Below are 15,553 nucleotides of genomic sequence, written 5' to 3'. Positions count from 1 at the left end.
ATCACATGGGCATGCATGCATGGACAATACAAGATGGATAATACAGCGGCAGTTCGATAAGGCCCAATCGATTATCCACTGTTTGACAGGTTGTTAGATTTACGATTTTCCGCTAATGACCTTTTGTTTTATAACTTTTCATTAAAATAATAATATTTCTCGAAAAAAATCTTGGTATAATTGGCAGAAGTTGGCCAGTGACAAGAGGAAGACGATGATGACAACCTCAATCTCAGGGACTCAACAGGTCGGCCGGTCACCACCCAGATCCAGTAGCACAAGTTCTTGGGCTTTGGGTGTATCATCTGCAAGCTCGATCGATCGCAATCTAGTGATAGATCTGTGTCAATGAATTCATATATAACCCCAATTCTCACCACTAAGGGCACGTTCGCACGCGGCGGTAAGTTAACTTACCCGTCTCTTTTCCGCGTGCACGCTTTCTGAACAGCTAAACGGTGTATTTTTTGTAAAAATTTTCTATAGGAAAGTTGTTTTAAAAAATCATATTAATCTATTTTATATTTTTTTAATAATTAATACTTAATTAATTATGTACTAATTTATTACTACGTTTTTCACATCGGGATAAGTTAACTTATCAAACATCTTTCGAACGCGGCCTAGAGAAGTGGAGGAGATGAAGGAGGGAGGGACCAAGCCTAAAGAGAAAGGGGAAGGTGATCACAAACCCAAATTAAGCTCTGCATCAATCAACCCAAATTAAGCTCTGCATCAATCAGCTATAGACCTAGCTCATACGGATGGGTAGACAACCAAAGATGCTCTTACCTGCACGTACCTGCCAACAAACACCTAAGAAACCTCTAACTGCATCAACCGTGTGGTTGAAACACTTGCGCAAATGCCTTTTGATTTCTCTTTATATAAAATTTATATAAGAAAACTTTATATACAGAAAGTTTATGTGTCCAATACTGATTTAAAACTAGAGTTCCAACGCAAAGATTCTATGCAAAGAAACTTTTTTTTTAATTTTATGTATAGTTGTTTTATACGTGATTACATATAAAGTTTATACATGTAAATTAAGTAGTTTATATGTCTGATTTAGATTTGGGTCTCAACTTCAATTTTGGAATCAAAGTTTCTTACATTATATATCTATATATATATATATATATATATATATATATAAAATATTTGTGCATAAGTTTTTTGCAATTTTTTATTTATATATTTTTTAATTAAAAATTTTGAAATATATATATATATATGTTTAGAAAAATCATAAATCTATACTCTCAATGCCTAACTAGTGGGTGAAAATATAAACCGTCCACTAATTAGAAGCGAAAATCGACGTGGCAGACCTGACAGCGGAGGGACAACGGTATGTTAATGGAGGAAGGAATATTTGAATGTAGCCCCCTTGCCTACCTACCACTACTTGGGCGTTTTATCACACATAGCAGGGGCCACCTGCAAATATGCCAAATAAACAAGGAAATTACTAGTGTATTTAATGCATGCATTGTGAAGCCACAAATCTTTTGAAATATTCGGTGCTAGTGCATGACCATGAGATCAAAAAAATTGTATGGGGAGAAATTTTTTTCCCTGCTTCTTCTTTTATGCATGCATGTGTATTAATTATTTAAATGCAAAAAAAAAAACAATTGCATGCAGTCTCTTCATGACCAGAGAGATTTCTCCCTCCCTGTCATCAATGCTCAGCTATTATATATCCATTAAAAAGATACTAGAATAGTGGTCAGTCAGGTGCTTTCATTATGATACCTCCAATACAATAATATAACCCTATTTGAAGTGACCAGGACAGAGAGAGAGACATGCAAGTTTCTTCTACTAGTTTTAAGGATAAATTAAAACGGAGAGGACAATCATTGAGCCAAAGCGCAATCTAGCTAGTAGTACTTCAGTACATCTTCTATACATGCAGCAAAATTAATGCTTCTGGAGCCCACATATATATTAAGATACAACTTAAATGTATCATTCACTATAATTAAAATTAAGGTTGGTCGTACTACTAAACGATATGATAATTCTATCTATACTTCTATAAAAAAACAGTGTTGATGGTGGACGGTAAATGTGTTACCCAAGTCAGAGTTGATTTTTAAAAGAGAAAACAACTAGCTCTGCTAACTCTCTATCTTTTATCAGAAGAAAACAAAATGTGTAATAAATAGCCTCACATATATATATCAGACACAAATATATGTAGTAATTATGACATAAAAAATAATATTAGTAACATATTAATAATTTTTAATAAAGTCTCATTGAACGTGTGGTTAATATGCTAGTAGAACGCTATATATTTTCACATTGAAACTAATTAATTAACCTGGCAATGGTAGTTTTTGCTACAGTCGAGTCCAGTGGGTAAAAGAATAAACAAAAAGAAAACATCCAAAGCTATTGCAATGTGCTCTATACACGTACCCCAGCCGTAGAGAGATGCAATTTATAACTCTTTAAAAGAATCTGCCACCTTCACCCACTTCAGCAGTAAATTTTGCAAACAACCTGGAACTTCTCCTCAATATTAAAACAATCAAATTTAAATAGATAGCCATATGTAAAATCAAATTAAGGTGAGTATTTTCAGTAGAGAAATAATGTGTATAACATACTATATATTTTTATTAATTTATTTCCAGCAATACTATAGTATTTTTTTTAATCCTTAGCAAAGAAAGGCTGGCATTCATAGCAGGGATGTAAAACTTGGATCGTTCATAGTAGGATATATAGATTAGTTTTTGCTTCATACAAATATTATACCAAGTAATAAGGAACATGAGTAGCATTAGTTATATTTAGGTCTCATATGTAGTACTTAGGAAACTGTTCATGCCGACAATATGTCCTTCCATAATCTGCGTGCCTACGCCAAACTTTGGTATATTGGTATGTTCAAATGATTGTTATTCGAAATAGTATTCTACAAATAAAATCTGAAATCAGGCTGCGGACACTATTTTTTCTTTTCTTTTGCAATCATATGACAAATGCATATATATATATATATGATGACACTCGTATAATACCCCAAAAAAAATAGATACGTGAACCTCATAAGTAAATTTCTACTAAGACCAAACCCAAGTATTCTCAGTTTTTAGAAGTAAAATATCCATTATCTGGAGAAATGTGTGCTTAGTTATAGGCACTAAAGGGCATCTTAAAAAGTACATTCTGTGTGAACTCTTATGCAGTACACATCATATATTTAGAGATGGTGGTTTTACCACAGTTAGTACACTTGAGACAACAAAAACTCTAATAATTCGCCTGCCAAATTTATTTTTTTTATCATTCTTATGTCTCATTTTTTTTCCTAATCCAGCGTCATAGGACAAAACTTTATTCCATAGAGACTAAGAATCGATCATAACCTTAAATTGATGCTTCTCTGACGTCGTTTCTTCTCTCTCTTCCATGTCAACAAATTTGTCTACTTGGTACTGCTAAAAGCCCCCTGTTGATTATTGTCATACATATATATGCATGCCCCTTATAAGAATCAACAAATTCTACAAAGATTCAAACAAATTGGATAAAGGTATCCGTATATTTACAATTCCACCACCAACTCAAGTTGCTGCCTAGGAAAATCTGTAAAATATTTGTACTATAAAATGGCAAAAAGGCCTCCCAGATGTATAATAATAAGTGAAGCGTCAGAGTCCTATCGATATGATAGCTGTATGCACTGCAGCCAAACGTATATTAGCAAATATAATTAATATAAAATTTCATATTCATCAAAATTAGTAACAAATTTATTTTCTGTTGATTATTCGCTGAATATGTATTTATTCAGTTTGATTTATATTCTCTTTCACAACAAATAAATCCATATACTTTGAGACAAATTTAAATTATAAAACGATCACTTGTTTAATTTGGGGCGGATTATCATTATACAGCTCTAGCTAGATCACTAGATTTTCTAGAGCTAGATACCCTAGTCTAATTTGGCATGTGTGTGTGTTCTACTTGTAGTTTCGGTCCATTAGGCCAAGTGCACCTAAAGTTAGTACATTTTTGTAATAAAACCTAAATTGGTTTATAATACAAAAAACAAAGAGAGTACTAATTAATGAACACCAAAGATTATAAATTTCTGACAAAGTAATAAAGAAACTTGTATCATATTGTATATTCATGTAAGGTATCAGTATCTATACTTTCTTTTACAACCAAATAACTAATAATGTCTGTGCACACATACCCTGTATCTCTCTCTCAACCCATAGATATAAATAATAAATAATAGCTCATAAAATGAATCCCATAAGATTCAATTCGCTTATAAACCAAAAAAATAAATGAAAAACGTATGTGTTCTAAATGTGTAATTATCTGTAAAATTTCTTGGAAGCCGGCCAAGAGATGAGTTGAGTCCTCTGAATCTGAACTTAATTAGTTCATCGTCATCATCTCGGTGGTCGTCTTCTTGATGAGCTCCCACGCGCTGCGGACATGGCGCTCCTCCTGCAGCGACGACCCCACCGCGAACCGCAGCACGAACCTGTCTCCGACCACCGTGTGCGCCAGGTACGCCTTGCCGGTCTTGTTCAGGCGCTCCATCAGCTCGCGGTTCGCCTCGTCGGCCTCCTCCTCGGTCATGGCGGAGTTGGCCTTGATCCTGAAGCAGACGAGCGCGAAGTTCCTTGGGACCACGACCTCGAACCTGTCGTCGCCGCGGACGAATTCCTCGAACATCTTGGCCATGGCGACGTCGCTGCGGATGTGCTCCTGCAGCTTGGCGGTGCCGTAGGTGCGCATGACCATCCAGAGCTTGAGCCCGCGGAAGCGGCGGCCGACGCCGACCTGCATGTCCTTGAGGTCGGTGACCTCGCCGGAGTCGCTGGCGTGGTTCTTGAGGTACTCCGGGTTAGTCTCGAGGGAGCCGGTGAGGCGGTGGGTGTCGCGGACGTAGAGGCAGGTGCAGTCGAGGCAGGTCATCAGCCACTTGTGCGGGCTCATGCTGATGGAGTCCACGCGCTCCACGCCGTCGAGGTGGTGCCGGAACTCCGGGCAGATGCACGCGCTGCCGGCGTACGCCGCGTCGACGTGCACCCACGCGTTGAACCTCGCGGCGACGTCGGCCACGGCGCCGACCGGGTCGACGGCGTTGGACGACGTGGTGCCGACCGTGGCGCAGACGTAGGTGGGCACGAGGCCGGCGTCGGCGTCGGCCTGCATGATCTCGAGCAGCCTCGCCGGGTCGAGGCCGTAGTCGGTCTCGGCTCCGGTGGGGATGGAGCGGATGTTGGCCGGGTCGAAGCCGGCGAGGCGGCACGCCTTGAAGAACGTGGAGTGCGTCTGGTCGGCGGCGTACACGGCTAGGCGCGGCAGGCCGGCCACCCCCTCGGAGCCGCTCCGGCGCAGCGCGGCGTCACGCGCGGCGACGAGCGTGACGAGCATGGCCTCGCTGGTGGTCCCGAGTATGACGCCGCCGCCGGTGCCACGCCCTTCGCCGGTGCGGTTCATGAAGCTCGTCGGCAGGTTGAGCATCTGCGCGAGCCAGTCGAGCGCGAGCACCTCCATCTCGGTGGCCGCCGGCGCCGCCTGCCACGTGAACCCAACAGTGTTCATCGCAGAGGCGATGAGATCACCGGCGATGGCCGCCGCGCTGTTCGTCGACGGAAAAAACGCAAAGAAGTTAGGGCTGGCCCAGTGGGTCATCCCCGGGACCACAGAAGTCCTAAGCTCCTTCATGGTGACGTCGAACGGCGCCGAGTACGTCGGCGGCGAGGCCCTAAGCTCGTCCTGCAGGTAGCCAGGCTTCACATTGGGCAGCACCGGCATGGACTCGACGGACTTATAGTAATCCGAGATGAAATCCACCGCCTTGTGCAGGTACGACCGGACATCGTCGACGTTGAGCGGCTGGAACGCTTCGCCCTCGTCGCCGAAGGCGGAGAAGGCGGTAGGGTTGGTGTCCAAGCTACCCATGTCACTATTGCAAACTCAACCTAGGTCGCAAGAAAGCTGGAGAAGGAAGGAAAGGAAGCAAAGCTGGAGCTTGCAGGTGAGCTAGTTAGGTTAGCTCGATCTGCTTCAATTCTGCTCTGTTTAGCTGAGCTTGATTTTGGTGGGGAAGAGGAGGTGGTGGAGCTGGGTATATATAGGGGTTAGCGAGCGAGCTGAGCTAGCTAGCTATGGAGTATGGAGGAGCGGTGCAGTGGCGTGGTGGGATGGGCGTTGGAGGAGTCGTGATGGATGCATGGATCGATCAGGAGGTAGAAGAAGAAGAGGAAGAGGGAAGAGGAGGAATCGTGAGGGTTGGTAGGTGGGGGGGAGAGGAAGCTGCATGCGATGCGGAGGAACACGCGGCGAGAGGCGAGAGTAGTGTCAAACTGTCTGTCTCAACATTGCTGCTGCTGCTAGGCTGAGCTGAGGTCGTCAGTAGTACGTGCAATGCATGCATTAATTCATCTATTCAGTCATGCATGGACTGATCGATTGATTTGATTTGATCAAACACAGGATCGCAGCAGAGAGAATTGATTGCATTTGCATCGATCGCCAGTCGTCAGTCGTTTCTGCATGCATGGTCATACGCTCCTGTTACGGTAAGTCCGGTCTGGTTTTATGACATAGTCTTACCGTAAATTACATAACTGAATCAGACAAGTTTTATGGGGATAAACCTTCTCTCTTATCTCATGAAACTAGCTCCCTCATTTAATGACTCTGCCAAGTCAGTAATTTTGCTGATATGACACCATATTAATATGTATAACACCCCATAAAACATGCATTAAGACTGACCTAATTGTTTGTTTCACATGATGTGTCAATTAATATTGTTAATAATTTATGTATAACCGTATAAAGTGTGTTTTTGACAAGTAGTGTAATGTCGTTTTTATGTACTACCCCTGTCCACGGTGACTCCATTTTTATCTTATCTTGTTAGTCCCACGAAGACTTTTACCTTTTAGCAACTATTGCATTATAGGCTACTAAGGTACTCCAAAATTTTTCTACCTTGTTTCTTTTTCATGTATTTTTCTGATCAGGAAAAACGGAACAATCATACATCCGGTTTAATAAGTGGGACACATTAGTCGTCCGCTCTCCTGTTGGGCAGTTTTATTTCACTCATATAGCTATAGTTTAACTTACTAACCTGAATATAGAATAAGAAAAAACAAGATAAATTTTCCACGAATTGCAAAGGAAAAAAAGTAGAGAATTAATAATGGCTTAAACAAGTGAAGGGTATTCTAATTTTTATATAGCTTTGTATAAATATATGTGAGGTAGGTTAAAAATTAAATCTCTTTGATATTAATTATCTTATTAATTAATTACCTTAGTCCAGATTGCCAGGTTGAGTGCACCCGCTCCATAAAACAGAAAAAAAAACGTTTTTTTGGCTATGTTTGTACCATTATACATGTCCAAACTCGAAGCTGGGAGTTTTTTTTTTAAAAGAAAGAGTGAGTACTTCCTAAAGAGGGCGTATGTGTGAACAGATAGAGTAGGGACAGATCCAGTCTAGAGACTTACCTCTGAATTCTTGTATATCAGAAACACTCAGTACAAATTCTTTGAAAAGTTGAGATTAGATTACATTGCAGTCTATCACTTCACACAGTACAGTTTGCAGTGAGACAGTAGGACTAATGTACTGACAAATTATTGATTTTAATATTTATCTCCGCTAGAGGCGCTTCAATCAAATGACTAACACAGTTTGATTACATGACTCGACATGGCCGTTTCCTAATTTATAGTCCTAGTAAGTAATGGAAGAAAAAAAAATTCACCTTGATGTGTGTGTGTGTGTGTGTATAAAATAGCACCCATTATATGCATGTGATCTAAATAGTTGTAGAAAATTTCAAAAACAAAAGTAGCATCAGTGAGGATAATTTAAATATACAAGGCTAAATTCAATCTACAACTACATAAAAACAAATTAATAAAATCAGACAACCTACAGTACCTACACAACACAAATAATGGTCTCTTTTCTATTTCTTGATGCATTGAGATTGATTTTTTACTTGTATGTTTGTGCAGTAGCTTATAGAATTATAATCTAACTTATCAAATTTATTAACTTTTTTATAACTATTTATTCCCTTGGTTTTTTTTATGTTTGATCTCATTGACTTTTGAATCTTAATTTGAGCACTACTCTTACTCGAAACATTATGTATTATCATTTATTTTGTTGTGACCTTTTTATCCTTAAGTAAACTTTACATATAACTTATATTTTTACATATTTGCAAAAAGAATTAAATAACATGAAACCGAACTATATCTATAAGTCAACGGTGTTAAACATAAAAAAGGAAGTAGGTTGCATGTGCGTATAGTTAGGTGTTATAGTATCTAGTTGTAAAAACAATTATGGTAAGTATTGTTGTTAATTTGTGGAATATAACTATATAGAAACAGAGGATACATGATAATATGTTGGGGCATTAAAAATGGCATCTTCTTAGATATTGCTTTCCTCTCATAATAATAAAACCTAGTACTAAAGTTGGCATAATCTCGTATTACAAATCTAGACAAATCTCTATGCTGATTCATAGTCCAGTAAGTATGAAACTTTTAATTATATAGAGTAAATTACAGTTTGTGATACTTTTTGTTACTAAAGTTTTTTGTTGATCTGACACTTTACCTAATCAATTTTGGAAATCTGATATTGGTTTTTCCAGTTTCCCATGGATGTCATTTGAATGACAATTTTAGTGGCATTTTATGTTATTTCTTAATGACAGTATTGTAATAAACGACTCTTAACAAATTTCCAATTCCCCCATCGTTTTTTACTTTGGGCTAGATAAGTATACTTTTTGATGCAATTTAGACAACCTCTTAACTTCTTGTCTAGCACATCGATCAATGAGCTTGAGTAGTTCAGAACATTGGCCTGTCACGGCCATGTACTTCCCCACCTATGAACATAGCAACAGAAGAAAGTTGATATGGTCCAAAGTTCAAAAATAAATCCAATTGAAGAAACACATTTGTGGGATCATGTAGAGTAAAACATTAGCAGTAAAAGAGATCTTCCAAACTGCAATCTACTATATTATGGTGGTTATTATTTTGCTTTTTGAGCAAAACGACATATTTGTAAACGAAAAATAATTTGTGAATATACTTTTATATACATATTCTTAGCAATTTAAAAACAAAAGCTGAAAAATATATCAACTACAAAGGTTAAAAATTTAAAATTTGTTTTTTCAGTATAAACAAAAGCAAAATATGGGGTGTTTCTAATGGAAAATAGAGTACACATATTACCATGCGAGAAAGCCTTTTTGTTCATTGAGCAAATGTACGCTTATTTCTTGTTTCATGTATCTCACCTAAATATTATTAAAAAATTTAAGAACTTTTGGTAGGATGGATGAATATGTAATATATCACTCTACAAATATACAAATTTAAATTCGACCAGCACAGGAGGAAATAAAATAACAAATAGCATTGAGTATTGTTCACATTTGATGTCTTTGTTTGTTTCTGTTTATATATTTACAAGTTTATATGTTTATATAGTGATATATCATGTGTTGATATGTCTGAAAAGGTTTTCATGTTTTGATATAATGAAGAGAATGAGTTTAATTAAATTCGCTCGAGCGCTTTAGACAAAAAATGTTTTTATATTTTTAAATACCATAAATGTACCATACCAAATATACCACATAAGAGTAAAATTGATTCAAAAATCATCATCACATATCGTTGGAGTTATTTTGTTTTTCTTTTCATACATATGTAGCTCATATTAGGATTTTTGGGTGGTCCCATGCCCACCGGGGCCACCACCTATATACACCCTTGAGTATATATTAATAACTAGGTTGTGTTTTTTTCACCAGATTATTCCTCGGTTTGTATGTAGACGTTTTCCGAACCGCTAAATGTTTTTTTAGAAAAATATTATATATAAATTTATCATCTCACCTTTCTAAATATTATAGTTTTAAATTTGTAGTATTTAATTCTATCATTTTTACCATTAATTAGCTATTAAAATATCAAATAATCTCCTTCCACTTCAATAAATGGACAGAACACAACCCTAGTCATCGAGACAAGCTAGTACTGATCGATGAGCGGTGACAGCAATTAAGATAGTTAATTAATTACAAATTCCTCCAAATTATTTTTACTGCATGCATGCATAATGTTCATCAGATCGATGGCGGCCATGGAAGAGGGGTAGAAGCTATGGGTATCTTGGCATGTTGTGTGGTTGGTGAGAATGAAAACCGTAGCAGTCGTCGTCGTCGTCGTCTATGTATGGTCCAGGCTGAAGATGTATGGAGAGACGAGGAGAAACGTACGTTTGCTGCTTTGACACACGCTCCTCCAATATATTCGCTAGCTGCACAATTCGCCCCTTCTCACATGTTTGTACTGTACAACGAGCCGGCGAAAACGACCTCTATCATTTCATGAAATTTCATTATTTTTTAAACTTTTTTAAGAAATAATTTTATTACTAAACCTTCGGGGAAAATATTTTCAAATCTAAATCTTTTAGCCACGCCACCAACATTACCGCGGCAAGACAATGCTGCCACACAGCCTTTTCGGCGTCGCATGGCTTGCCACGTCATTGACGGTGGCGTGGCAAGATAATGCTGTCACGCCACCGACAATGGTGTGCCAAGCCGTTTGGCTACGCTAATGTTGGTGGCGTGGCCAAAAGGTTCATGCAGTGGAAATATTTTCCCAGAGGTTTAGTAATAAAATTATTTCTTAAAAAGGTTTAAAAAATAAAAAAATTCTCATTTCATTTCACCTGGGGTGTGCCTCCCTCCTGCACCCATTTCTAAAACGTGGAAAAGTATTAATTAATTAGTTAGAAATTAAAGAATTAATTAATTAACCTCATGGGTAGCAAGAACTATTTTGTGATATAATCTAATAGTACTGTACATACATATTTAACACATGTTTTGTGTGCTGGTCGATCGATCAGTCAAAATTAACTGATTAGACCGTGTAACAGAATATTTACACAGATGATGAGTTCATATAACAGTAAAAGCAGGTATTCCCTCTCGTCTTAAACTTGAAAAGGCATATCACTTTATTAGACTATATATTCTGTTACTTACGAGTCTAGCTATATATCTGGAGGATGAATGTAATATACAAACTTTGGTGACCTAGCTAGCCGACGGCTAATTAAGCCGGGTGCTGTGTCGATCTCGTCGATTGATGCATGGATGGCTACTGTGAAATTATAACTGTACTCGATCGACGACATTCTCCTAAGAAAAAGGAAAGAAAAAATCGACGACGTCGATGGTGACTTTGCACTGCTACAAAACCCCTTTTTGCAAACGGGTGGATTGCAATTTTGCATGCGGTTGGCCGAACCGCATGCTAGAGAAGGTTTGCAAAGATCACGATCTTAGCTTGCGGCTGACGCAACCGCATGCGAAAATTGGATTTTCGCATGCGGCCGCTTAAGCCGGCTGCATGCAAAAATGAAAAATCACGAAAAAAATAAAAATCCCAAAAAAAACCCTAGCCCCAGGCGCCCGAGCTCGCCGCCGCCGCTCGCCACCACGCCGGATCCACTGCGCACGAGCTCGCCGTCGTAGTCGCTGCCGCCGTCGTTGTCGCCGCACCGGAGCTAGATCCGCCGCCCCCGAGCTCGTCGTCGCCGCGGGGGAGGGCGCTGGTGCCGGATCCATGTGGGAGGAGGGCGGCCGACCCCGGATCCGCCGCCCCCGAGCTTGTCGTCGCAAAATGTAGTTGTATGATTGCTCACAAAATGTACATATCTCTTATATAGTTTGTAAAACTATAAGAGAGATGTACACTTTGTGAACAATCTGATAAATAACTTTATCGGATGAAGAGATAACTAAAATAGGACTTATATATCTTGATGAATTATATAACTTTATTGTTGATGACTTTTTTAGCTGAAATAAATGATAGCTTCAAAATATTATTTGAAGTTTTGAAATTCAAAATTATAATTGATAAAACAAAGTTACAAGAAAAAATGGCTAAATAATAGCAGTAAGAACACAATACCATGATAGACAATAATTTTATAAACATTTACAAAAAAGAATCATCTAATTTAGAATTCATATGAGTGAGATACACTACTTTCAACTTTTTTAAATTTTCAAATTTTATTTTGCATGCGGCCCCTTAAGCACTTAAGGGGCCACATGCAAAAATAACCATTAATTTTCCAGACGCCACTAGTTATGGTACGTTTGTAAAAATCAAGGGGCTTCGTATAGAAAAATCACTTTTTTAAAGTAGTGTTGGCTGCTACAGAAAAGGTTTTTTCCATATGGCTAAAACTTATTTTTCGCAATTAATTAAACCAACCGCTTGTAAGCACGTGTCTATTAAAATGGATTTTTCACAAGCGGTTAATCGACACTACTTGTGTGAAAATTTAATTTCATATACAGGTATATTATGGTTCTTATATATACCTTATTTTGTACCTTATTCCATAAGAACAGGTTACTTTTTTACCATGTACCTGGACTAGTAGTCGTTGTCCACATGCATTGAAAAATATGATATATGAGGCAAAGAAGTAAAAAAAGACAAGATCAAAATATTCTCTTTTAATCATTACAATGTCAACTTTAAATTTTGAATGGACTAGATTCCTTTTTGAAACATCTAATTGGCTCTTAATATCATTAAAATGATTGGAATAATCAAAATAGGTACATAAATACTTATATTGTGGTATAAATTTTAAATACTAAAAATACTTAATTATATTTTGAAATGGAATGGATTAAGTAGGCTATATTTTGAACAAGGAAGTAAGTAAGCTAGATTACGAGTGTAAAAGTAAACAATTAGCTAGAATCAAACGGCATATAATTTTCTAAGCAAAAGTTGATGTTGACCGTCGACCACATTTCATCCATGCGCTTCGATCAATTCGTGCGCGCGTGCGTCACGTACAATTAATATATACTTACACACGTGCGTGCACGCATGCTCATGAAATATTCCATTAATTGCAGTCAACACCGGGCAGCTAGCAAACTTCAGTTTCCGCGGCGCATGTTAACATATAATTGAAGTCTTCTCCGTCGCTTTAACTACGAGATGGATTTTTATCCCGGTGGACTTGTTTCCTGAATATTACTTCTGTTTTACGTTATAAGATTTTTTTTAATCTTACCTGAATCCATTTATATGTCAATAAATTCAGACACATATACAAAACATATATATTAATATATGGATGAATCTAAACAAAAATTAAAAGGTTTTATAATATGGAACAGGGAAGTATCATTTAAATATCTATTGGAAAATTTTAAAACAATTAACAAGATAGACTAGTATATGTAAGATACATCATCATATAAATATGCAAGTTTAAATTTGACTTTTATAATTTACAACAAAAAATAAACTAAAACTTATTATTTTGACTAACTTGATCTACTCCAGAACTTCTAAAAGATAGGATTCAAACTAGATTGACAATGATACCATTATGGATTATGTGTAGTCATGATTAAGTCATACTTTAATCATGTTTCTTTTTCATGTAACTTAAATACTGATTAATTTTCTTTTGAATTTAAACATAACACAACTATATGGTTACAAAATAATACTCCCTTCAAACACAAATAAATGACGTTTAGGACCAAGAAATTACAAAGAAACAAGCTAAAGTTTTTGTCCAAAACGTCAAACAAAGATGAACAGAGGTAGTATATGATATGATAGTTAACATACAATATAAATGTTTAGTAATAATATATAGTAGCATTCTCGTAAACATAAACAATAATAAGATGATTTCTGGTCTCCATCTCTCTGAGTGGTTGTTAGATTAGAGCGCATTTGGCGATACACACGACGTGCGCGTGCGCATGCATATCATGCGTGTGTAACTCCCGTTTAATCGGAAAAAGAAAATCTTAGATGTGAAGAATATTATATTAACTACGTACTTCACATGTCTTTATAGCCGACAATAATTAAGCATTATTTAATTACTCCATTTTAGACGACTCGATTTGCAGAGTAGTTAATTGATTGATTAATTAATTAAAGCACGTACTCCAATTGGGTGACCAAGTAGGAACACGTTCAGGTAGCAAGCATCATAAAATCATATCGATATCGATGGATGGATCAAACTAAATTCCGTTCCATGAAATCAATCAGGTGCACGCGTCAAACCGGAGCCGCAAGCGATGATCTCGATATTGTCGTTTGATCATCGGTCTCTTGCAAACTTTTTTCAGTTCTCTGCAGTGAAAATTTTTGGCTTGTTCAGTTGACCGGTACTCGATCGATCGATCTTCTGTAGGCGAGAAGAGATTGGCATCGTCTTCGATCGGCCGGGAAGAAGACTAATTAAGCTAGATCCAACAAACTATAACGTTTGCGTTTACCCGGCATTTGTGTGCTTGCATACACAGCAAGCCATGCAGCCCTACTGGTTTGCACGTGCATATATCATCGATCTGCGTATGAATCATCCATGCAACTGCGTCTGTATAGTAGTTCTTCATTGATTTTTCAATTTTGTTTTTTTTCCTTTGTGGTAATTAATTACTTTCCTCCATCAATTTCATGTTGTAAGGTACTATACCCTTATTTAGATTCATTCATTAATCATCGATGTATATGATTTATATGTGTCTAGTTTCATTAGCATCCGTACAATTATAGATAAAGCTAGAGGGTCTTATATCGTGGAAAGAGGAGTAATTAAGTACCATGCATATTAGGGTACGTACAAATGTATGGTCAGATCGTTTAATCAATACTCTCTATGTTCTAAAAAAAGACTTTATATTTTGCCTACCTCATACAAATCCACAGACAATTTGCTAACTTTATTGACACACTAATTCCTGGAGGGTAGAAAAATTTTGCACCAACAATTTGCAGAACACAATTAATGTGCATTTGTTTTTTCTTGACAGGATCTGTCGCAATAGTTAGCAGCTCGTATCCTTTTTCCCATGGGCTACATACCAGGTTGTCAGGAATATGATTGTATTCCTCAGTAAACAGATCCTGTCGAATTAAAGAGTTTCAGACTCATATATACATATCTTCATAGCTAGACATATATATGAACGAATGAAGTGAAGAAAACTAAAGCACAGGTTGAAACGCAAATTAATTTTATTCTGGGACCATGCAATAATCTATGCCCTAAATATTGTTTTACTGCTTCTTGGTCCTACCAACCATGGTCAAGCTAAGATCGATCCTAGAATAACTGAAAACGACGCTTGACTTAATTCAGCTTCCAAGTGCCGTACACTTTCAGCTACTTGATTTGAGTTAGGCCTTGTTTAGTTCCCAAATTTTTTTTCAAAAACATCACATCGAATTTTTAGACACCTAAATAAAGCATTAAACATAGATGAACCAAAAAACTAACTGTACAGTTATGGAAGAAATCTTAAGACAAATCTTTTGAGCCTAGGTGCTACAGTAACCAACATATGCTAATGACGGATTAATTAGGCTCAAAAGATTCGTCTCGTGGTTTCTAGGCTAGCCGTGAAATTCG

General features: G+C 37.5%; 1 protein-coding gene across 1 annotated transcript; it reads right to left on the bottom strand.

Annotated features, from left to right (window-relative positions):
* Positions 1 to 4,151: 4,151 nt before the first annotated feature.
* LOC102711454 (tryptophan decarboxylase 1) lies at positions 4,152 to 5,962 on the bottom strand. The gene has a single exon (XM_040527028.1). The coding sequence runs from the start codon at positions 5,956 to 5,958 to the stop codon at positions 4,420 to 4,422; it is 1,539 nt and encodes a 512-aa protein (XP_040382962.1). The 5' UTR covers positions 5,959 to 5,962; the 3' UTR covers positions 4,152 to 4,419.
* Between the last annotated feature and the right edge of the window lie 9,591 nt (positions 5,963 to 15,553).

Source organism: Oryza brachyantha, chromosome 8 (genome assembly GCF_000231095.2).
Source record: "Oryza brachyantha chromosome 8, ObraRS2, whole genome shotgun sequence".
Taxonomy (NCBI): Eukaryota; Viridiplantae; Streptophyta; class Magnoliopsida; order Poales; family Poaceae; genus Oryza; species Oryza brachyantha.
The sequence above is the reverse complement of the archived record's forward strand: the minus strand, read 5'-3'. Positions and strand labels throughout refer to the sequence as shown.

Excerpts from the sequence above, each read along its gene's own strand:
- LOC102711454 (XM_040527028.1), bottom strand. The coding sequence starts at position 5,958 with ATGGGTAGCTTGGACACCAACCCTACCGCCTTCTCCGCCTTCGGCGAC.